Source organism: Nuphar pumila, chromosome 1 (genome assembly GCF_984573655.1).
Source record: "Nuphar pumila chromosome 1, dmNupPumi1.hap1.1, whole genome shotgun sequence".
Classification (NCBI taxonomy): Eukaryota; Viridiplantae; Streptophyta; class Magnoliopsida; order Nymphaeales; family Nymphaeaceae; genus Nuphar; species Nuphar pumila.
Window position 1 is genome coordinate 15385546 of NC_143249.1, and position 24915 is coordinate 15410460.

The window sequence follows — 24915 nt, forward strand, 5'->3', positions numbered from 1 at the left end:
CAGTCTGGCTATGATATGACCCCTTGACACTGGTATGCGGACAACGGATCAAGTATATTTATCTGATTCTGACTTAGGTCCGGCTACACCTGACAGTACTTGTTTCAAATCCGACCTGTTTATTAAACGGACATGGACTGTAAATTAAGATCTACCTGAAATACCTTAGGTCCGGTCTGATCCGGATAAAGATCAGATCGACTTGCTCCCGTAAATTTTGTACCTGTTTTAAATACTGTGATGAGAAACAATAAGGTAATGCAAAGAGAAACTAGGTAAAACCAACAAGAAGAAAGAAGGGATGCAAACGGACCAGATCCAGGTAGACAAAATTCTGTTTTTGGCTGTTCCGACCTGATTCAGATCCGATTTTTCTATGTATTTAACTGATCCAAATCCGATCCGTTTGTATCCCTAAGAAAGATGGATGTGAAAATGCAGATAAGCAATATTTCATGCAGAGAGAGAGAGAGAGAGAGAGAGAGAGAGAGAGAGAGACTTTAGGTATGATGTTTTCTAGCCAACAAACTCCACCTCTTTTTATCGGATAGTTATAGAATAAAAGGTTTCCTTGGTTTTGGATCACACCGTGTTGGCCCATTTTGAGCTCCTTGTCATTAAGGTGGAAGCAAATCATTGACAAAGTGCTATTGCGCAAATGGTTGTGTGACAGGGCTTTGCTGAACACTAATCAGGTTGGATCTCAACATGAGCGGACCCATCTATATCCAGTTTGGAATCAGATGTACTCAATCCGGAATGTGTTCTTATAAAGATCTGACCCGCTCCTAAATCTGTTTTTGCTCCCTTTTTTTTGGTAAAGAAAATATATCATATGTAACTTATCAGTTGGAAATAATTCAAGAAAGGTACTATGTTACATAAAATATACAATAGACACTTCCCTAACTACCAATAATCATTTAGGTGGCAGGTGGTTCGTTTTAATTATTTAAAACTAAATCTTCGCCTTGGCTTACAAAAGTGAAAGAAAAATCAAGTAATTCTGCTTTGTCAATCTTTAACAAACTAATCTCCTATTTTTTTTAATAAACCTAAAGAAATTAAATGATAAGCCTTTCAAGAAAAGGTACCATAAAAGATGACCAACCCGATTGTGATTGAGGAACGGTTTTCTGGAACTGTGAAGGCGTTGAACTTGCTACTTGGATATTTTAATGAGTTGGTATGGCCAGCTGCCACTGAGTTCAGTATACAATCCATACATAGAATACATGTGTTTTTTTAATAATCAAGTAACCTAAACTAAACGCTGTGCAGGTGCAGGTAGTTCAACAAACGTGACGTCTCTCTCTCTCTCTCTCTCTCTCTCTCTCTCTCTCTCTCTCTCTCTCTCTCTCTCTCTTGCATACTTTAGCAATTGCTTTTATTTGCATTCTGGAATAATCTAAGAATAGGCAGTAACCATCTAAATGTATGGTTTGAATCGTCAACAAAATGTTTAAATATGAAATTATTTGATCCATGGGTAAGCATTTGAAAACTAAACGTTGTAACTTGACACATGAAAATCGACTGGATTCAGCTTTACATCCAGTTGGCTATAATTATTTGTTAGGTGCCAAAACTTTGCTAACGCAGATGTGTGTGTGTGTGTGTGTGTGTGTGTGAGAGAGAGAGAGAGAGAGAGAGAGAGAGGTCAATAAATCAGATTTTATCCAATATCCAACTGAATTCGATTCCGTTTAGTTGCATTTGGTAAGCTAAAATCATTTTTATTATAATCTAATGCAGACATGGTTTAGATTTTTTGCTATTGAATTCGACAAATATCCAAATTTGACAGATATCTGAATCCATTTGCATGTAAAAAAATGGACATGGTATCAACTTTTCACCATTCAAATCTGAATCCAAATTCGGATCCTTTTAGCCAACGTCTGATTAGTCAAATACGTTATTGGCTACATCCTATTCGAATCCGAACCGTTTTACATCCCTAGAGAGAATCTTCCACGTTTTGATCTAGAAAATCCGACGGTTACTTCAGATTTGATGTGGCAGAGGGCCTTGGACCCTTCGATTTTTTTCCACATATCCAATATTTCTCGCAAGTTATTTGGTTGGTCTATAGCAACCTTAGCAAGAAACTTGGATGACCAATTTTGGAGAATGATTCAAATTTAAAGCACAAACACACAGATTATCAACACCTCACTTCTTGTCAGCTTGGTGCATGAATCTGACGAGTTGCTAGTTTGATATTTTCCCAAAAATCAACATGAATTTTTTTGTTTATGTCATGTTCGACCTACGTCAAATACGTGCAAATCCTTATATCACTAGTGACGCTTTCAGATAATGGAACAGTTCGTTGGACACCAGCCATAGAGATTCTGCCTTGATGTGCACACTTGTTTTTCTGAACCCCTTCATAAATTTGTTGAAATTGTTACGAAACCCCTACTCTTTAAATCTAACATTTTTTTATTTTTTGAAAGGCAAGCTGGGGTTAGGCAGACCCCCCACCAGTTATTATTCAATGGTACCACTGGGGTTTTGAACCTGCAACGCCACACCACAGGGAGACGTGAACTAACAATTATCATAACCAATGGGTCTCTAAGTTCGAATTTCATTAGGATTAATCATAATACAAAGCTAAAAAGAAAAAATTTACACTCAGCTTATATAATGGAGACTAGAGCTGGTAAAAGAGCCGAATGAACCAACCAGGGCATGGTAAGGCTCGGGTGATTGAGATGGTGGTTCGGCTAGTGTTTGTGTTTAGTGGAGCTGAGCTCGAGCTTAACCCGTCCCTGAATGAGATGAACTGTACAGGAACTGGCACGTGTAAAAACATTCCATATTATTTATACTTAATATATATATATATATCACTTAAAATATATAATTTTATATTTCATTTAATAGTTCATATTTTATGTATATATTTTTCATTCATTCTTCTTTTTTATATGTATTTTATGCATTCTCTTTTTTAAATATATTATACATAAAATATATATATTATCTATATTAGCTCTTTCGAACCCAACCGAACACCAGGATCGATTCATTTAAGCTAAATGAGCTGCTCGTGGCTCGACTCACCAGCTATAACGAATTTGTGACGAGCTAGTCATCAGCTGCTCGGTTCATTTACCATCCCTAGTTGGAGACACCAGCTGCAATATTTTATTTAAATTCTCGACAATTCCTTCTCCAAGGAGGATTATTGACTTTCTCCAATGATAAGGGGGCATTTTTTTTATTTGGTTTTGCATATTAAATAATAATAATAAATGAAACCTTAGACACAAGAAAATAGGAATGACTTTGGGGCCAAGTTTGCATGTAGATGTCAGTCCATTTAAGGCTCAGGCTTGGTCAGGAGCTGCCCGTGCCCATCTGAACTGAATTCCTACAACTAATGCAGCTCTTTTGACAACACTCACCCTTTTAGTTGACATCAAGTAAGGCCCCATTGTTTTTAATTCCATCGTTTCTCTTCCAAGGAAAATCAACAGTCAGAGATTCCCTTTCTGAATTCCATAAAGTGGTAACAGCAAACTGAGACATCAAGTAAGAGGCACACACGGTTCTCTCTCTCTCTCTCTCTCTCTCTCTCTCTCTCTCTCTCTCTCAAATAGGCCCAAGTGTGGTGGGCTGTCGTGGCGTGTCGTGAATGCCTTCTCAGAATTCTTACATCCACTCCAGTGAGGGCAGCTAACCACCAATCATCTCTCTCTCTGAGTTAGAGAAGAACCATGACCATCAAAGGACACCATCATCCAAACAACTCTAATGGCTACCATCTCCAGCACCTCACCTTCCACAGCAAACCCACCAAGGAGAAACGCTGGCCTTCCTTCCTCAAACCATCATCAGTCAGACTCTTGCTGCTGCTGCTAGCCATCTACATGAGCTCCACAGTCCTGCTCCGCTCCATTCCTCTGTACCCATCTGACCTTCCATGCAGCAGAGGTATGACTAATCACCTTCTTTCCGGACATAGAGAAGCAGAAGCGTTCAATAGAAGGCAGGAGGCGGTGCTAGTAAAGGAAGAAAAAGAAGAAGAAAGTGATGAGTTTTGGAAGCAGCCAGACGGGTTGGGGTTCAGACCCTGCTTGAATTTTAGCGAGGAATATAGGAGGTCGTCTGAGAGGATGATGGTGGTTGGTGGTGGTGGTGGAGAGGAGATGATGAACACGAGGAGGAGGGGGAAGAGGATGTTTCTGATTGTGGTGGTGGCGGGAGGGCTGAACCAGCAGAGGAATCAGATCGTGGACGCCGTTGTCATCGCTAGGATTCTCGAAGCAGCTCTCGTCGTTCCAATCCTTCAGGTCAATGCCGTCTGGGGCGATGAGAGGTGAGGCAGATGGTGCAATTTAATTCTGGTGGTAAAATTGATCGCGTTATATTGAAAATATCCTGTTTTTTGAAGTTTTCTTCGTTTCGGAAAAACTGATCATATCATACACGCTGCACACCATGTGCCGATCCTAGCCATCCAACAAAATGCATCCTCGCCGTCCACATTCTCGGCCGTCCGTAGGTATGATCATAGCCGTCCAGATGCATTCAGTTGGACGTACCGCTAGAATAGGATTCAATCCGTTACCGCAGATTGAGAATTTTGTGTTTATTTGTTTCTAAGTCGAAACAGGATTCGCTTTTGTAATAAGGGCCTGCCATTTTTTCCTTTTCTTTTGTGTTCAAATTTTTTGATGCGTTAATGGGGGGTGCAGATTTTCTGAAAATTTCGGTTGTTTTTCCTTTATATTTTTCATTATTTCATTTTAATACTTTAAGTTTTCTAAACGTGAAAAATGAAAAGTTTTCAATTTAAAGATGTCAAATTTATGTACTGTAAATTTGTTTATTTTGAACATTTTTTGTTCGACCACGGTTAGGCAGACCCCTAACAGTTGTACAATCATACCATTGGGATTCGAACTTGCAACGTCCCAACACAAGGTGACGTGCACTGCTCTCTCTCTCTCTCTCTCTCTCTCTCGTAGACACACTTGAGACGTGATCTACTTGCATCACTTATCACTTAATGTGGGTTCCAGTTGAAAAAGACTTGACTCGGACTTAGTCAACTGGATGTCGAATCTAGCACTAGTTCACCACATGGACCCGAGTGCAAATCCTATCCAGACTATGGTCATCTAAATGGTGCTCACCAATCTAATTCGACTTGCTACTTCTCGGCTCAAATTACCAGCTTGGACTCAAAGACTCAACAAGCCAACTTGGTGCTCAAGTCAAGTCATGACTCAAGACTTTGAGCATGGAATATTGGGTGAGATCCAACGCACGCCAACCTGACCAGAATCCAGCTTTACTAAGGAATTTAACGTCCTATATTTTGGCAAAATATCGTCGTTACCATTTAACTTGATGTAATTAAGAAATCAAAGAGGAACACGTTATATTAAAAAACAGAAAGGTATAAAATAGCATGCTGTTAAAAATTGTTGGTAATGCAATTGCTTGGTACGTACCTAACAGAGGGTGGTGTTCTGCCATTCTACTTTGTATTTAAAAAATGGTGTTTGTTTTGTGCAGTGAATTTTCTGATATTTTCGACGAAGTGAGATTCAAGGAGACGCTCAAGGAGGATGTCCACGTGGTGTCATCTCTGCCGTCCAGACACTTGAGGACGCGTCCAATCGGGGTCTCCATGGGAGAGTTCAACGTAGATGAGGAGTGGATTCGAAGTCGATTTCAAGCTAGGGTGAGCACGCATGCACCCCCCCCTCTCTCTCTCTCTCTCTCTCTCTCTAGACAATTCGTCGTGGGGTCCACTTGAGAAGGATTGTGATGACTGACGAGTATGTTTTGTTTTTTTCCCTTTGGTGTCAATGATTCGAAGGTTATCGTAGGAAGACATTCCTGGCTTTTTTTTCAATAATTAAAATTCACAGTTTTTTTTATGTAACTAATTGAGATTCATACTTAACTTGCCACACATTTTTTTTTAATGAATTTTACCTTATTTTCAAAAGAAACTTTCATGCCTAAAAGTAAAGCATACCTATTTTTGTGTTAGCTGCTAACTATTTTCTTTTTTAGCCACAATTAATAATAATATCACAGTGACACGTCGTTTTGAAGGTTGAATTGTAGATGACATAAGTCTGACACGTTGAGACAACTCTGAAAATTAGGATTTTTTAATAAAATGTGTCCACGTGTCCTGTTGTACCTGTCTCTTGGTGACATAAGTTAATAGGTCATAAGTTGAAAAACTATCCCATCATTAAATATGCATTTCTTTACCCATTTTACCCTCATTAGACTCTTTCTCTCTCTCATATTAGTTGACCAATTTGGTAAATCTACCAGATCCAACGGAATGGTGTGCTCCTTCTTCGTGGGCTCGATTCAAGGCTCTCAAAGGATCTCAGTCCTGACCTCCAAAAACTTCGGTGCAAGGTTCTCTCTCTCTCTCTCTCTCTCTCTCTCTCTCTCTCTCACTCAAATGAAACACACAAATTAATGTTCATGGATTTCAGGTGGCATTCCATGCATTGCAATTCAGGCCAGTCATCCAGAATCTGGGCAACAAACTGGCTGCACGGATGGCAAGGGAGGGTCCATATCTGGCCCTTCACCTGCGGCTAGAGAAAGACGTGTGGGTTCGAACAGGATGTCTGCCGGGCTTAGGTGCCGAGGTAGATGGGTCTATTGACAAGCAGCGGGCCGCTCACCCTCACCTCCTCACAGACCGCACCAACATGCCTGCACATGACCGCTATCTTGCTGGCCTTTGTCCCCTCAAATCCATGGAGATCGCAAGGTACATAGTTTGATCCCTCCCCCTCCCCCATCTAACATTTATAGGACTGTCAATGGGTCAGATCTGAAGTCGTGTACCTGTTTGATCCAAATTTGACACCTTTGTGTTTGGCAAAAATAATACAGATCCGTATAAAGAAATGACTTGGTTTGGTACCTCTATCCTGCAGGCTGCTAAAGGCTCTTGGTGCATCGTCAAAAACTCGGATCTATCTTGCTGGGGGAGAACCTTTTGGAGGAGAGGAGGCGCTCCGACCGCTTCGTTCGGAATTTCCCAACATGTACAACAAGGGAAGCCTGGCAACGGCCGGCGAGCTCGAACGATTCAAGCATCAAGCGTCGGTACTTGCAGCATTAGATTACATTGTGTGCCTAAGGAGCCAAGTCTTTATGGCCAACCATGGCGGTAACATGGCTCGAGCAATGCAGGTAAACAAAACTGATGAGAGCACAAAGTTTTACACTTGAGAGAAGTGTGTTCCTTGGCACTACTACATTTTCCATTCAAGAAATCATAATTGCACTGCTTCAGATTTCATTTCTGCATGTTCCCCAATAAGACACTGCAGAATGAGACTCAAAAAGAAAAACTCAAGTCTGCAGCAGGTGCAGCAAGTACGTGGCTCACTTCAGTTTCTGTTGCTTAACTTCATGCTTGTCACTGTTGGTGAAAACAGGGTCACCGGGCGTACTTGGGGCATCGAAAACACATCACACCCAATAAAAGAGGTCTCGTACAGTTCTTCATGAGCAATTACACTAGCACCACGGATGAGGAAGAGGTGAACAATGCAATAAAGATGATGCATACAGACTCTATGGGAGGCCCCATGTTCAGGACAGACAAGAAAGGGAGGGATGTGATTGCTTATCCTGTCCTTGACTGCATGTGCACGGACAAGGATGCATAACAAGCGCCCTTTTCTACAATACAAGAACGTGCAGAAAGAGATTGTACTAGGCTTGTTGTACAAAGAGAGCAGTTGTTGCAGATAATTGTTGGTAGAGGCATGTTGTGCACATTTTTAAATTCATTCATTTTTTGTGTGTGTGCAATATGATCCATTCGTTTAAATAAATTCAATTTGGTTTCGCTAGTGTAACAACTTTCTCTCGAGCTTGCATTGAATTATGTGTGATTACAAATATAGAGTAAACTGGCTCAAAATGGAGTACTTATGATGACAAATGAATGTGTTTTGAGCAGGTACAACTGAAATGGAAGGTCCACCTACAAGGTTGTCTAGCATAGAGATTTTGAGAAGATTGTGATACTTTTTATATGGACTGACAGATACCCGTATCCCGACGCCCTTCCTTGGATTTGAGAAAGATCATAATTGGACAAAGAAATTTATATTTTGAGAACTACCAAATTGGCCAACCTTATTGATACAACATAATTTGGATGTGATGCATATGGAGAAAAATGTATTTGATAATGTGTTCAATACAGTAATGAATGTGAAAGGAAAAATGAAAGATAATTCGAAGGCCCGTATGGATTTAAAAGTAATATGTAAAATACTAGAATTGAAACTCAAAGAGTATAACGGCAAAGTTCTGAAATCAAATGCAAAGTACGTGCTTGGATCAGATCAAATAAAGCAGGTATGTCAATGGTTGAGACAGTTGAGATTTTCAGATGGATATGTCTCTAACATTGCTCGGGTTGTGAAGATAGATGAAGGACAATTATATGGGTTGAAGAGCCATGATTTTCATGTTATTATGCAACGGTTAATACCCCTAGTATTCCATGATATGTTAGACAAACCTATATGGGGGTATTATCCAAGTTGAGTTGATTTTTTAGAACATTGTGCGCATCGGAAGTTGTAGTATCTGAGGTAAAGAATCTCAAGGATTCTGTCATCACTACTATTTGTCAGCTAGAGAAGATATTTCTGCCATCATTTTTCAATGTTATGGAATATGTGATCATACATTTGCCATATAAACTAAGGGTTGGTGGTCATGTGCAATATCGACAGATGTACCAATTTGAAAGGTATATGTTTTTTTTATATTTTTCTCTTCAATGCTATTGAGAAATTTATTGTAATCCGAGATGTATATTGTTGACATATGCATGTTTGACCTAAAAGGTCCAGAATAAAGCAAGAGTAGAAGGCTTTATTTGTGAGGCGTACACTTTAGAAGAGATTTCAAATTTTTCATCTATGTACTTTGAACCTCACATTCCAACACATTACACATGCCCACCTCGTAATGATGATGAAGAACAATTTACTGTAGCTGACAAACTGTCGATATTTCAACCACTTGGGCATGCCTTTGGCAATTGCCGGTCAAGACTCTTGGAAAATCGAGAGCAAGACGTAGCACAAATCTATATCATTTTTAATTGCTTAGTGATCGACCCATACATCGAGTAAGTATACTTAATTTGTAACACTAAGTTCTATACGTGCATACATGGTTTGGTAATATAAGTATTTGTTCAGTGCAGACAATTTGATCTGGAGTTGCGAAGAGAACTTCCACATCTCACTGATGTAGAAGTACAAAAAGAACATGAAAATAAGTTTGTGGCATGTATGAAAGAGTTGGTAAGGACGATGACATACATTCTTTCTATGTAAACAATAATAAGTTACTTAATTGGTCGTGATCACAATCATTGTTTATGCTTGTAGGTCCGCCATGGTGATGTTAAAGATCAAGAAATATGTGATTTACAAAATGGTCTGACCAAAGTTATACAATGTTACAACGGGTACATCATAAATGGTTATCGATTTCATACAAAAGACTACAGTGTAAACAAGTCAATGATGAATAGTGACATGTGTGTCAAGGGTAGCAGCTACGGTGAAAATGAACATGACTACTACAATATTATAAAAGAAATAATGGAGTTGACTTACTTAGGCATAAATAATAGGGTAACTTTATTCAAGTGTCATAGATTTGATCCCACAATAACAAGAGTCAACAAAGCCTCAGGCATTATGAAGGTGAATCATAAATCAAGGTTTGAAACATATGAACCATTCATTTTAACCTCGGAAGCTCAACAAGTTTACTATACTTCATTTCCAAGTACAAGAAAGTTAGATAAAAATAAATGGTGAGCAGTTTGCAAGGTGAAGTCTAAACTATACCCCGAGTATGATAAGTTACAGGAAGATAAGTTAACTGAAGAGAGTGATTACTATCAATCAGATTATATGTATGACTTCTCTTATGGTCACGATATCGTGCATGGTATGCATGTCATATCTTCATTGGTCGATGGTACATGTATGAAAGAATATGATGCAAATGATATACCAAGTGGATGGACACCCAATAAAGAAGAAGAAGAAGATGACAAAGAGAATGAGGGGGAAGAAGAAAAATATGAAACTCAAACAAATGATGAGGAAGAATTCTCAAGCTAGTAAAATACATCTTGTAATACATACCTCTATTTAATGTGAATGATTTGAATATATTGAAATGTATTGCAATGACTTGAATGATTTGAATGTATTGCAATGTTTGAATGTATTGCATGAAGTTATTTTCGATTTGGTTATGTATCTTCGATAGGTATAGAGTATTGAAATGTATTGCAATGACTTGAATGATTTGAATGTATTGCAATGTTTGAATGTATTGCATGAAGTTATTTTCGATTTGATTATATATCTTCGATAGGTATAGAGTTATGACTTGAATGTATTAAAATATATCATAATGACTTGAAAGATTTGAATACATTGCAATGTTTGAATGTATTGCATGAAGTTATTTTCGATTTGATTATATATCTTTGATAGGTATAGAGTTATGATTTGAATGTATTACAATATTTAAATATCTTGTATAAAGTTATTTTCGATTTGATTATGTATCCATAAAGATATAGAGTTGTGTAACTGATCAAATTGTATTGCAAGTTAAGGATAAGTTATCCATGATTAGCAAGTGATGTCATATCTTATGTTTTAATGTATTGCAATATTTGATGTGAATGATTTGAATGTATTGAAATGTATTATAATGATTTGAATGATTTGAAGGTATTGTAATGTTTGAATATATTGCATGATATTTTTTATTTGTTAGAATATAATTTGTGGAGGTTACAGTGGTTGAGCACCCAGTGGTAGCCAGTCTCAGCCTTCATCTTCATGGGTTGCTTCGATAGATATATCATTTAACTAATTGTATACTTGATTAGTTTAAATATGCATTGTGTGAATTTTAAACTCATTTTTTTATAGATGATGTTTTGCCTGCACATGACTCACCTACACCAGTTATTCATACAAGTTACGAGACAACGCTGGATGCAGGGTCATCTCAGTCTGACACACGATGACTTATTCAAATAATGTATATCGATAATCAACCGTAAGTATTTCATTTTTACTTATCCTATACTTATCTTATAAATATTGTGTATTGATAGTTAATGTGTATCAATTCATGTGCAGTGTGAGGTTTGAGCTACAAGAGGTAATACAAGATATTAGGCATTCACTAGTTCAACATCTACCAGGACTGATTTCTTAATAGAAAAAATACTCGAAGGAGGTGTTTGACAGATTATTGTCCTTATTCATGGTATACAATCGTTTCTCATAGTTAATGTATTTCATATTTAATTTTTTGTTATACTCATGTCTACTAACTTTCTGAAATTATTTGTAGGCTTTAAATCGCTTCGCGACTACGATAAAGGAGCAGGACGTGAGGAAGGTGTGGCAGAAGGTGGCTGACAGTCAATTTCCAGATATGCTACACAATATGAAGACTACAACAAGAAAAACATCTAGCGGGATAGATGATCCACTGTAGTGGAAGGGCCATGGCGCCCTCCTACTATCAGTTCAGATATTTGGGATGCAATATGCAACAAGTGGGCGGGGCATGAATTTTGAAATCGCTCAGCGAAGGCTGCACAAAACCAAGTGAAGATGCTCGATGTCCATCTACACACAGGTGGATCTAGGACTTTTGGGAGCCACGTGAAGAAAATGGTAACTCATTAATATATATTTTCAATTTTATAAGTATTGTTGCATACCTGTTAAATAATTTTTTTATCATTTAACTTCGCAAGAAGCAAAAAAATGAGGCATTATGCCATACAAGGATGTGTTTGTTGAAACACATAAATGTAAGACCACAGGAGAGTTTGTATCAGAGAAGGCGAGAATGACAACTGTATGTATTTATTGTATTAATAAACATTGTAATATATAAGTTATCATAAATATTATAATTCTTAATTATTAATCCATATTGTAATCATTACTTTGTAGGAGTCATACGAGCAACAGATGGTAGAGCAATATGGCGATGACTCAACTCAGCATCCGCCTTTTGATCCTGCAACATGGGTGACTGCAACAGGTAAACCCAAAAAGGGTCGTGTGTTCAGGTTAGGGAGTAATATGAACACCTCACCAGTCGTTGTCTCCTCCAGTCACGGCTCTCATAGTTCTCTCGCCAGCATCAAGTCTCAGTGTCTGATTGACCAAGCTAATTCTTGGGATGGTATCCGTCAGCTTGTTAAGGACACAGTGCATGACTTTTTACATGAAGTCATTTCTGACGTTGTCCGTAATGAGTTGTGCAGCTTTTTTGGGGACAGGAAAACTTCGTCTGCAGGTGTCCGTCAGGTATGAAAGTTTCATGTCATTAGATTTCAAGCTTGTATATGCATGATTAAAACACATATTTGCATGATTGAATCATTATGAATTTTTTATGTCAGCCTTAGAACGTATCTGAATTCTGTTAATATCCTTCACTTTATTGCTATCTAGATTATGTGTAATTCACTCATGTTACTTTGATTGTCTTAACTTAGGTGCATTGCATATAATTTATTTCATTATATTTTGTTTATCAATACTAACCTTTCTTTTCTCTTGTAGGATGCTGGAGTTAATCAGCGTAGAGGAGCTGAAGGGGTAGATCGAGACAATGAAAAAGATGACGCACAAAATCTTGGCGATGATTAGATTTATGTGTTGAATTTGTTGTACTTTCTTGTTATTTCAAAAGAAAATCTTTGTAAATGTTCACTTGTAAATAATTAGAACTTTGCGAGAATTATAGTGGATCGATAAATTATTTTATTTGCTTTTTATATGTATTTTTTATACACATGAAATATAAATTGTACAGAAAATATAAATTATATCATGCGAATTTTTTCTTGATATTTATATTTTAAACAAATTTTTTTAAATTTTTTTATTGTTTGCGACAGATATTATCCGTTGCTATTTAGTATCGACGTCTAATTTTGCGACGGATTAGGAATGAATATTTATCCATCGCAAAAGTGAATCGACCAATGTTTTGCGATGAAATTTAATCTGTCGCTATTGTAGCGATGAAATTAGCAACGGATTAAAATTTGTCGCCAGACCAAATCTTCGCAGATTAACGACGGCCTTGCGACGAATCATGGCATTCGCTAATTCATCGCAAATTAGCGATGAAACTAACGACAGATAGTTTTTGTCGCTAATTAGCGACTACAATTTTGTGATGAAAGTTAGCCGTCGCTAAACTCTGCAACGACAGATTGACAACGGATTAGTGACTGATTGAGGCCATCACTAATCCACAGATTTCTTGTAGTGAAATCTGAAATATCAAGCAGAAGATGAGATTAAAAAGATCCCTTTATTCCAATACATTTTCATAGCTTTCTACACAGGCCACATTACTAAAAACAGGTTTCTTCAAAGAATTATTTTTAAACGCAGCTTTTTACTGATGGCTGGTATAGTCAGGACTGGACTTGATGTGAATCTGATAAACTACATTATAATGTTATTTCTACCATACATAATAATGTCTTTGAAGACTTGGAAGGAGGCAGTAACAAGGATTAAAGGTTGTAAGTTGCAGTTATTAGAGAACAAGGATCAGAGAAACCCGATTCATAGATCTGACCAATGTAATTGAGATAAAGCTTAATGATGACAATGATGATGACGATCATAAAAGCATGCATTTTTTTAGCTAACCCTTATTGGCGTCCGATCATGGTAAGATATATGTCTTCCACATCGCCGTATTTTGAAATTCTGGCAATACTATTGAAATACTTTCGAAGCCGATAAGTTCTAAAAAAAGTAATATTTTCAATATATCGCCTATTTTGAATATATCATGGTTTTTTCCCAGTATTAATGCAATAAATTTTTTTTTGGTATTTTTTTAAGATTCTTATATTTCTTTACAGTTTTATATGTTTTCATATTTTATCAATACAGATATTTCCAAATAATTATCTTAACAAAATTTATCACGAGATATTCCTTGCCGATATTTTAAAGATCTTTGACATTGGATATAATTATTATTCTAAAAAAAAGACATTGGATACATTTATGCCATAGATATTTACAGTTTTATACGTTTTCATATTTTATCAATACAGTCCCTTCCACGATGACATCAATGTTTCCTACAAGCCATTTTACGCCTCTTTTTCTCTTTTCAAACTTGTGTGATAGAATTACCAAGAAATCCTTAAAGGGAACCTATAAATTCACTAGCGAGAATAATATGCAATTTCCATGTATAACTGATTGCATGATGGTTAAGACATTGTGTGTGTGTGTGTGTGTGTGTGTGTGTGCGTGAGATCTGACCGCTAAGACTGACCATTCAAGATGTCCCCACAAGAAACGCATCACTATTATTTTGGTTTCAACACTAGTTGGCTGCTTATTATAGACTTGAATAAGAGGAGTCAAGTTTTAAAGTTTCTGAAGGTCATGACCATAAAGCTTAATAAAAAAACATGATTCATCAGATTGAACAAGGATGGGGGGAATTTTACATAATGGGTACAAGCTTTCTCACCTAGCTGACAGTGTTTCCAAAATTGATGTTCTTTAAGGTATTGCAAACGAGTTATCTAAAGTCAACATTGGGTGTTTGATGTCAAGAACATCATCACCCACTCCATAAGACCTGACAACACTTGTTAACTGAAAGCAGCAGAGCACCAAAGGTCCAAGAAACAACAACACTTTGAGATGAAACCTTACAACCAAGCTTAAATATTAAAAGAAATGGATACTTGCCAAAAATTCTTCCTTAATAAGGTTAAATTATGTGGAATTGGAACTGTATTATTGACCATATTATACAAATAATAACACACCAACAAAAAAGTGCGTAAAGCATCACTGCCTACCAAACATTGATAATTTACTTAGCTCCACCATAAACTTATCAACCCATGTCAAGTACTTCTGCAGATGCTTGCATAAAATTAAATGGAAGGCAAGCCGGATAGCTCCAGCACAACCAAGAGCAGCTGATAGCTAAACAAGATGAGAGATCAAAGTAGGAAGCTAGACTACTCCACAGGATAAGGAACCATGGATGGAAAGCACATGATTTCAGTGACCCCTATAGCTGGAGGTGTCTTGAACATTTTGGCTATGCAGTAACTCGACGACAGCGGCTACAAACCCCCTACCTTCTGCAGTGATGTCTAGCTCAGGTTCCTCAATCTTCCTTTGAAGAAGCCAATCAAGTTCGCCTCTCAATTTCTGTGATAAAGGTAGAAGACCTAGTTGGCTCTTCTAGTGCACATAGAAATGAAGCAAAAGAAAGAAAGGAATTTTGCTCACAATTACTTGTATCAGTTGTAATACACTCCTGGAAGCAGAGAAATGAAGGTAGCCTCCAAGCATTTCAATGCATTCCCCACTTCGGCATGTACATCCACACCAGAGAGTTATCCAAGCAAGAACTTTCATGGGAATTAACGAGCGAGACAGAAACACATTTTGGAGGCTCAGTCAAGAGGAGTCGTGACCTCCACATAACTCAAGTTCAAGCAAGTGTGATTCTCCTTGATTCATCCACTTGCTAACTGCCTCAAGAAGCATCACATCTATAAACACAACTTGCGAGCATGCATGGACCTCCTTGCTCAACTGGAATCCGCTAATCTGAGAAAAATCTCCTTCCTTTGTAACATAAACAACAATAAGAAAAAGGGAGCTATTCAGTCATCGAGCCATCCCCTTGCTCAAGGGGTCCAGGTCAAAATTCTGACTAGAATCCACTAATCTGAAAAAAAAAAATCCTTCCTTCGTAATATAAACAACCATGAGAAGAAAAGGCATCGTCGGGTCATGGAACATGTCTCCTTGCTCAAGTGGTCCTCTTCGAAATTTCAACTAGAAGCCACTACCCAGAAAAAAATACCTTTGTGACATAAACAATCAAAAGGGGGAAAAAAAGTTATTGGGTCATCAAAATTCACCAGAAGATCAAATAAAAACCGTTATTTTCTTTGTTATACACCATTTTGCACGAGGAGTCCTACGATCGACTCCCCCACTCGTTACATAGCATCAAAAAGCAAACGAACAAACAGGCCCACCGTCTCCTGTATCATTTTTCTTACCCTGTTTTTGTTCAATAAAATGGACCACAAGAGCATGCAAGAGAGCTCCCAAAATCACTCCCACTGACTCGATCAAAACCCAAGAATCAAAAAAATATTGTGTCTTGGGTCCAACCCACAAGGTGACCTGATTTGACAGCTATTAGTGGGTCACATTAGTGGCCACATAATGGGGTTAGCGGGCGAGAGTTACGTGAGAGACCACATTCAGGTAACTGCCTATTTCTTCCATTATATAAGAGGGTAGGATGCAAATGACGAGAGATTCGTAGTTGTTATCCTGTCCAAATTTCACATTCAGATTACGTGGTATTGGGTCCTCTCACCGTCGACCTAAGACATGGGCTCATTGTGGGCGTCGACCGGCTGAGGAGAACGTCAAATACCTTGCATGCACTTGATGGCGAATAGGCACGCTTTCTGTATTTGTTTTACAGAAAACACCAACATTGGGTTATGGGCCCACAATCCATGCATTCTACTGTGCGTGGTCGTGTAGGGCCTTTAGCGTTGTCTCTATTCTGGCCATTGATTGCATGTTGCCATGGAGTGACATGGGTTACCGATCATTCCGGCAGTCTGTCGCAAACAGCGATAGGATGATGATCATGATTTCCCTCTGACTGTTGCCATGGTGCGACAACCTTCACCAGCGCGACAGACCCATTTTATGAGGTGATTGCCTGTCGTCGTGGGGCGACGTGGGTCTCCGGTAGACGGCAACTGTCATCGTGGGGTGACTGCCACCATTATCGACAGCCATATGCCGGTGGCGATTACAGCCCCGACTACCCTCTGTAAAAAAAAAATAGAGGATCGAGGGTTTCACCTGTGTCGTTGGGTTGCAGGGTAGTATGTCGGCACCGGGATCGCCAGGGTTGGGGGCTTTGCCGAACTGATGGATTGCCGACGGAGTGCGACGAACTCCTTACCTATTGCGTCGATCGTCAAAAAAAAAAAACAGGGTTGAAAAACCCCATTCATCAAAACCCTTCAACCGTCAGGCTGGGGACTTCGGTCGGTGTTTTTTTGTCGGGGAGGTGTTGGGGCAGTGGCGGCCTTGTTGGCGTCATTGGCAACCCGGCGGCATCACTGATTTATCGGTTGTTCCGACGACAGATAAAAAAAAAATTGTAACCCTTACCTATCATTGGGGTGTCGCCGAGGTTGCATCGCCGTATATGCATCGCCAGAGGAGCGTCATCGGGGGTGATGACTGTCGCCGGCTGGGCACCGGCGTTGGTCGCCATACGGCGACGTGGGGGGACGAAGAGGAGAAACTCTTTCGGTTTCTCAGAAAAACGCAAACAGAAACCCGACATTTTAACAGTGGAACAGGATCAGGTCTGGCGTATTGACCTGATGACAGGCCCGATCCAAACCCATTTTGGGTGGATCAGGTCTGCAGTTTATTTTTGGATCAGACCCTGACAAATAGTTCTGGGTCTGGGTTTGATCCGGAAAGATCTGAGCCCCGATCGGGTCGGGTTAGACCCGGGTCCATTTAGTATCAGGTCAGATCCGGGTCCTGTTAAGGACCGAGACAGACCCGAGTCCATTTTGAATCGGGTAAGACCCAGGACATTTTTGAGCTGGGTCAAACCCGGGGCTTGTTCTGATCGGATCCGATCTGGATATAGTTCAGACCTGGACTGACCCATGTCCAGTACGGGTCGGGTCAAACCCAGATCCCATTTGAACCAGGTCGGATCCATGTTTAGCAGGATTCGGGCACTATTTGGGCTGAACTGGATCAAGAACCTGATCTGGCCCTTTCCGAGACCGGTTCGAAGCCGTTTTTGACTGATTACCAATATTTTTTCACCAGTTTCGAGATGCTAAGACCTTGTTTTCATAAATATAAGGAGGTGCAAGGATTTTGGTATACGGTTATAGGGTTTTTTGAACTTTTGTTCATATTTGGTACCAGTTCAGAACCGATTCAGACCCTTAGATGACATGTGCAGGGCCGGTTCAGAGTGTTTTCAGACCGGTTCCTACTTGAGGACCCTGTGTTTTACCCTTATGAGCATGCTTTTGTTATTTTTCATGCTTTATAAAGTGTTTATTTTAAATAATACATGACTTGTGCATATTAATTCATGTATTTTATGTTGGTTAAGTTGTGCATGATGGTTTTAAGCATGAATTGTAACTAAATTCATGACAGTTAGTTTATGTATATTAGTTGAAGCATGAACTTGTATTATGTTATGAATATACATGCATTAAAATGTGTGCATGGGCATGCTCCATAATACGAATAGGATTTTGGTAAAGGATCTTGATTGATCGATTCATGTAATCATCAAAATGATCTGAGTTGTGTTGATTAAGGATTTTTTGGACCGTACTAAGATTCGTCATTATGATTGTGTGTGAATTTATGAAACATCGATTCTACCCAAAGGTAGGTCATTGTGTTCTAAATTTACATAGGGTGTGATAGTAGATGTGTATTCCAATCCATAAAGCATGTTTGTACCCAAAGGTATAGTGTTGAATTGCCTCTGGATATACGATCTACTAGTTCCACCAACTGAAGTCAATTCTTTGAGAATTAAAGAGACGAAACAACTATAAGTATTGTCGTTTTCACCAAAGTAGAACGATAATCGCTCAACTATGCTTGTCTAAAAAAATGTGAAAATAAAGAGTCTCACTTTTACATTTTCAATACGAGTCTCGTCTGAGCAATAATAGTAATGTCTTTCTGTTTTTGTTCATTGCTTTATCATATTTTTTCTTATCGACAGTTCTAGTAATATCCCCCTTTTAGACGGATCTAACTTTTTAGATTAGAAAGAAATCATGTTATTCACTTTGGGTTATATGAATTTAGATCTGTCCCTTAGAATTGATGAACCTCCCGCTCTTACAAAGCAGAGTACAACTGATTAGAAGGTTGTCTCTGAGAAGTGGGAGCGCTCAAACAGACTTAGCATGTTGCTTTTGCAATCTCGAGTGGCTAAGAATATTTGAGGCATCATTCCTCACTATAAGATAGTGAAAGAATTTTTGGGAGCCATTGAGGCTTAATTTGTCACTTCTAATAAGACAAGAGCCACTATGCTCATGTCCAAATTAGTGTCTATGAAATATACTGGTGACAGTCACATTCGACAGCATATTTTGGAAATGAGGAATATTGCGACTCAACTGAATGACATAAAGTTTGTCATCTCTGACTCCTTCTCGATCCATCTGATCTTAACCTCATTACCTACTGAGTATGGACTCTTCAAAATCTCTTACAACACACATAATGATGAGTGATCTTTTAATGACCTCTTAGCCAAGTGTATTGAAGAAGAGAAGAGATTGAAGGGTGAGAAGGTGCCAAGTGCACATATGGTCTCTCATAAGAATAAACAGAGGTCGGGGCCAAAAAAAAGCTCCTTCAAGAGGAAGAATCAGAAAAAAGCCTATAAAGAGAATTCAAACTCTCAGGCAAAAGCCAAATCTCAATCAGGAGGCTCTTTTATAAAGTGTTTCTTCTGCAAGAAGAAGGGGCATAAGAAGGTGGATTGTTTGAAGTACAAGAAGTCGCTTAAAAATAAAGGTAATAAGTCATTCGTTTCTCATGAGTGCAATCCAATTCATGTTCTATTGCATAGTTGGTGGATTGATTCTGGTGTCATGGTGCACATTATCAACTCTTTGCAGGCATTTCTGAACAAGAAAAAACCAACAGAGCATGAAAGAAGTATTTTTTCTGAAAATAGGATGCGTTTACATGTCAAGAATGTTGGGACCTGTAGAATTGTGTTGGAGTCAAGATTCATATTGGATTTGGTCAATACATTCTATGTTTCATCCTATAGTCGGAACCTGATTTCAATTTCAAAACTTGATAAGTTTGACTTTGTATTTAAATTTGAAAATTCCAAACTTATTATTATGAAAAAATCAATGAATATAGGTTCTGCATATATGTGTGATGGTTTGTATCGATTAAGAACCAAATTCTGAATTCTAGAATCTCACTTTATTGAGAACACAATGATTGAAAATAAACGTGGCCTAAAGGAAGATCAATCCTATTTGCTTTGGCATCAAAGATTAGGACACATCTCAAAAGAGAGAATCCATAGACTCGTGAATGAAAGAATCCTTGGATCTCTTGATTTTACGAATATAGAGTCATGTGTTGACTGCATAAAGGCTAAGCACTCTAACACGTATAAGAAAGATGTCAAATGCAGCAATAAAAAGTTAGAAATAGTACATACGGATGTGTGTAGCCCTTTTTCACCGTGTTATACGGGTGAAAAGTATTTTGTCACCTTTATAAACGGTTACTCATGGTATATGTATCTCTACTTATTATCTGAAAAATCAGAGGTCTTTCAGTTTTTTAAGGACTTCATGAAAGAAGTAGAGAAACAAACCGATAAAGTTATTAAGGTTGTCAGGTCTGATAGAGGTGCTGAATATTTTGGTCGCTTTACTGAGATAGAACAAAAGAAAGGGTCATTAGCGTGGTTTCTAAAAGAGGAAGGCATTGTTCCTCAGTATACTAAGCCTGAAAGTGCTTACCAGAATAGTGTAGCTGAAAGGAGAAACTGTGCGCTTAAAGAAATGGTTCGAGTGATGTTAAATCACTCAAACCTTTCTTTGACCTTGTGGGGTGAAGCTCTTAAGACAATAGTGCATATTTTGAATAAGGTTCCTACGAAGGTTGTTCAAAAGACTCCTTGTGAGTTATGGACAGGTAGAAAACCTTTTTTGTCATATATGTGCATATGGGGATGACCGACAGAAGCTAAATTGTATAACTCACATATAAAAGCTTTTGATCTTAGGACAACTAGCAGTTTCTTCATTGGTTATCCAGAAAGGTCAAAAGGCTTTAGGTTTTATTGTTTATCTCATACACCATAGATAATGGAAACAGATAAAGCAAGATTTCTTGAAAATGATTCTATTGGGATAGATGCGTATCAAAATATTGATTTTGAGGAAATGCAGGATTCAGGTTTCACACCTGCTGAAGATAAAGACCTGATTTTCTCTATCATTGTCCCTTCGGGTAATGTAAGAGAAAGTCCAGTCAATGAACATCAATCTCAACTAGATCTGGTTGTTGATGAGGATATACAACAACAACAGGATACAGAGGCTCATTTTGAACCACCTGTAGCACATGTATGGAGGTCCACCAGAATCAGAAAATCTGCTATCTATCCGGACTATGTGGTGTATTTACAAGAGTCAAATGACTTCATAGACCTTGATGAAGATTCCTTCACATTTGCAGAATCCATTGAAAGTGAAAGATCAACACATTGGATTAATGTCATGAAAGAAGAGCATGACTCTATGGCAAATAACCAAGTATGGGATCTTGTACCTCGACCTAATGGAGTTAGACCTGTTGGTTGTAAATGGATTTATAAGACCAAAATAGACTCTAAAGGTCATGTGGAGATGTACAAGGCTAGGCTTGTTTCAAAAGGTTTCACACAGATAGAGGGCATTGATTATAGTGAAACTTTTTCTCTTGTCTCAATTAAGGAATCATTAAGGATAATCATGGCCCTCGTAGCTTATTTTGATTTAGAGCTACATCAGATGGATGTGAAAACTGCCTTCCTGAATGGGGATCTAGATGAGAAGGTATACATACAACAACCTCCTGGTTTCAGTATAGATGACTTGAATAACTTAGTTTGCAAATTGAATAAGTCAATTTATGGACTTAAATAGGCCTCCTGCCAGTGGTATAAGAAGTTCAATAAGGTAATTATGAACTTTGGATTCACTAAAAACATTGTTGATTAGTGTATCTACATTAAGACTAGTGGGAGTAAGTTCATAATTTTGGTTTTATATGTTGACGATATTTTTCTTGCAACTAATGATTTGAGTCTATTACATGAAACGAAAGATTTTCTTTTCTCTCATTTCGATATGAAGGACATGGGTGAGTCCACTTATGTCCATGGAATTGAGATCCGTCGCAACAGAACTAAGGGTGTCCTTAGCCTCTCTCAGAAATTTTGTATCATTAAGGTTCTTAAAAGATATGGGATGGAGAATTGTTCTCCTGGTTCGGCACCTATAGTGAAAGGGGATGAATTGAGTTTAAAGGACTGTCCTCAGGATGATATTACGAAGGCTCAGATGGATGTTGTCTCATATGCTTCAGGAGTTGAGAGTTTGCAGTACGCGCAGATCTGCACTCGACCTGATATAGCATTTGTTGTGAGAATGCTTGGTAGATATTAGTCAAATCCAGACATTGCACACTGAAAGGCAGCAAAGAAGGTCATGTGCTATTTATAAGTAACAAAAGACTATATGTTGACCTACAGGAAAGCTGACCACCTAGAGGTTGTTGGATACTCTGATGCAGACTTAGGTGGGTGTATTGACATTAGAAAATCCACTACTGGATACATTTTCCTATTAGCGGGTGGTGTTGTCTCATGGAGAAGTGGAAAGCAGTCTACCACTGTTGCTCATACCATGGAGGCAGAATTTATTTCTCTATACGAGACTTTGTCACGGGCTATTAGGATAAAAAAATTTATTATAGGTCTTGGTATTGTGGATTCTATTGAGAGACCACTAAAGATCTTTTGTGATAATAAAGCAGTTGTGTCCTTTTCAAATAACAACAAGAGCTCAGCATCGTGTCGACACATGGAGTTAAAATATTTTGTTGTTAAAGAAAGACTGAGAATCATCTGGTATGTATTGATACAATTGGGACGAAGAAAATGACTGTGGATCCCCTTACTAAATGGCTAGCACCGAGATTATATTCCCAACATGTAAAGGGGTTGGGTCTTTTTTATTCCTTCTGATGTATGGCAATACATTAAGTGATCACATTTGTGTATATGAATTTGATTTTCTATGACTTTGTATATTGTTGATTTTGCATAAAGGATCTCTCATATGGGTTATAGAGAATAGCAAAATAACAATATTAAAGAACCAATAGAATAGGTGAGGGACAAACCTATTCATAAAGGTAATTTCAAACATGCTTAAGCACTGAAGGTGAATTGTAGTGTAGTACATGAGAATATGACATTTCATAAAAGAGTGTTCATATCCATGACTCATATGATTCATCCTTGTGATAAAGGGTAGCATGTGAACCCACGTGAAGAATTAAATTGAGATTACGGTATACACCTTGATTTAGTACACTTTTGGTGTCAATGGGTCAAGTGGGAGAATGTTGGATATAATGTGTCTAGGTCCAACCCATGGGGTGACCCAGTTTGACAGCCATTAGTGGGTCACATTAGTGGCCACATAATGGGGTTAGTGGGTGCAAATTACGTGAATGTGGAGAGACCACATTCACGTAACTGCCTATTTCTCCCATTATATAAGAGGGTAGGATGCAATGAAGATGATGAGAGATTCGTAGTTGTATCCTACCCAAATTCCACATCCAGTTTACGTGGTATAGGGTCCTGCTGACCATCGACCTCAGGCCTGGGCCCATTGTGGGCATCGACCGGCTGAGGAGAACGCTGAATACCCTGCATACGCTCGATAGCGAATACAAGTACACTTTTTGTGTTTGTTTTACAAAAAATGCCAACAAAAAAATATAGAGAAAGGGGTACCTCTCTGACCATCTGCTTCAGTCGCTCCACTCTCCACACAGGATCCTACCATCACTGCTCACCACCACCACCGCTGCCACCCCTTCTTCCGCCTCGTCTACCACCCCTTAGGAATTTTGGTTTCTGAACATGGCTGCAATCCTTCGGTCAGGGGTTCTTCTGAAGGTGGTGAGGAAGGAGGAGGGGAAGGCTATGAAGCTGAGGGTGAGGGAAGGCCTTAGGCAAAGCGTCATGCATTCATGTCCCAATATAAACAAGTGCCAACCGCACCACCTACCCCTCTCGAAAGCAGAGGTTATATGTTTCCCCCGAAGATGGTTGTTAGCTACAGTGCGTGTTTGGGTTTGAACGAGCGCCGCGTATATAAGCGCAAGTGGGGCTTGTATCCTCGTGTGTGTTGGCATCACTTAGCATTAGAGTCTGATGCAATTGCAAAGACTTAAGTCCCTTTTTCCTGCCATTCTCACCATAAAATGATAGTTCAAGAAAAGGACAAAAATACCCTCCATCTAGAAAAGTGTATCACCATTCTCGTCATGAAACGATGGCTCTAGAAAAAGAAAAAAATGCCCTCTATCTAGAAAAGTGAAACTTCGGTTCAAGAAAAGGACAAAATTATCCTCGATCTGGGAAAGAGAGGATGATCTTAACTCTTCAAAAAATCCAAACGTTTTATTTTTGCCCTAAGCAGTAAACTCTACCGAAGCACCCTTTGTCGTTGTCGAATGCTGCTGAAGCACCCCTTGCCATTGTCTGCTGCCGCTGGAGCATCTTTTGTCGTCGTCTAAGCAGTGACAGCACCATTTGTCATCGTATGTTGCCTTTAGAGCACCATTTGCCATCGTCTACTGCCACTGGAGCATCCTTTGTCGCCGTCTGCGCAGTGACAGCATCGTTGCCACCATCGGCTGCGTCTACCTTATGTGGGTTTCTCCTCCACTGTCAGATTATTAAAACTCTTATCATTTCAGTGAGTTTCGTGTAAGGTTTCATTATGCAAACAAATCGATTTATAAATCTAAATGCTAAATCTTACAATTGGGTGTTCGTCTTTATGCTAAATAACACCTATTTTCATACTGAAACAAATTGATTTGTACCTATCCACCTTCTGGGTGTCGAACAACAGTTAGCACGATT

The 24915-nt window shown here is 38.7% G+C and overlaps 1 protein-coding gene across 1 annotated transcript; it reads left to right on the forward strand.

The window, feature by feature from the left end:
• The first annotated feature begins 3661 nt into the window (after positions 1–3661).
• Positions 3662–7874, forward strand: LOC149848098 (O-fucosyltransferase 20-like). The gene is made up of 6 exons (XM_090018979.1): positions 3662–4333; positions 5539–5707; positions 6319–6408; positions 6489–6772; positions 6942–7200; positions 7449–7874. The coding sequence occupies exons 1-6, from the start codon at positions 3732–3734 to the stop codon at positions 7680–7682; spliced, it is 1638 nt and encodes a 545-aa protein (XP_089875105.1). The 5' UTR covers positions 3662–3731; the 3' UTR covers positions 7683–7874.
• Positions 7875–24915: the final 17041 nt, after the last annotated feature.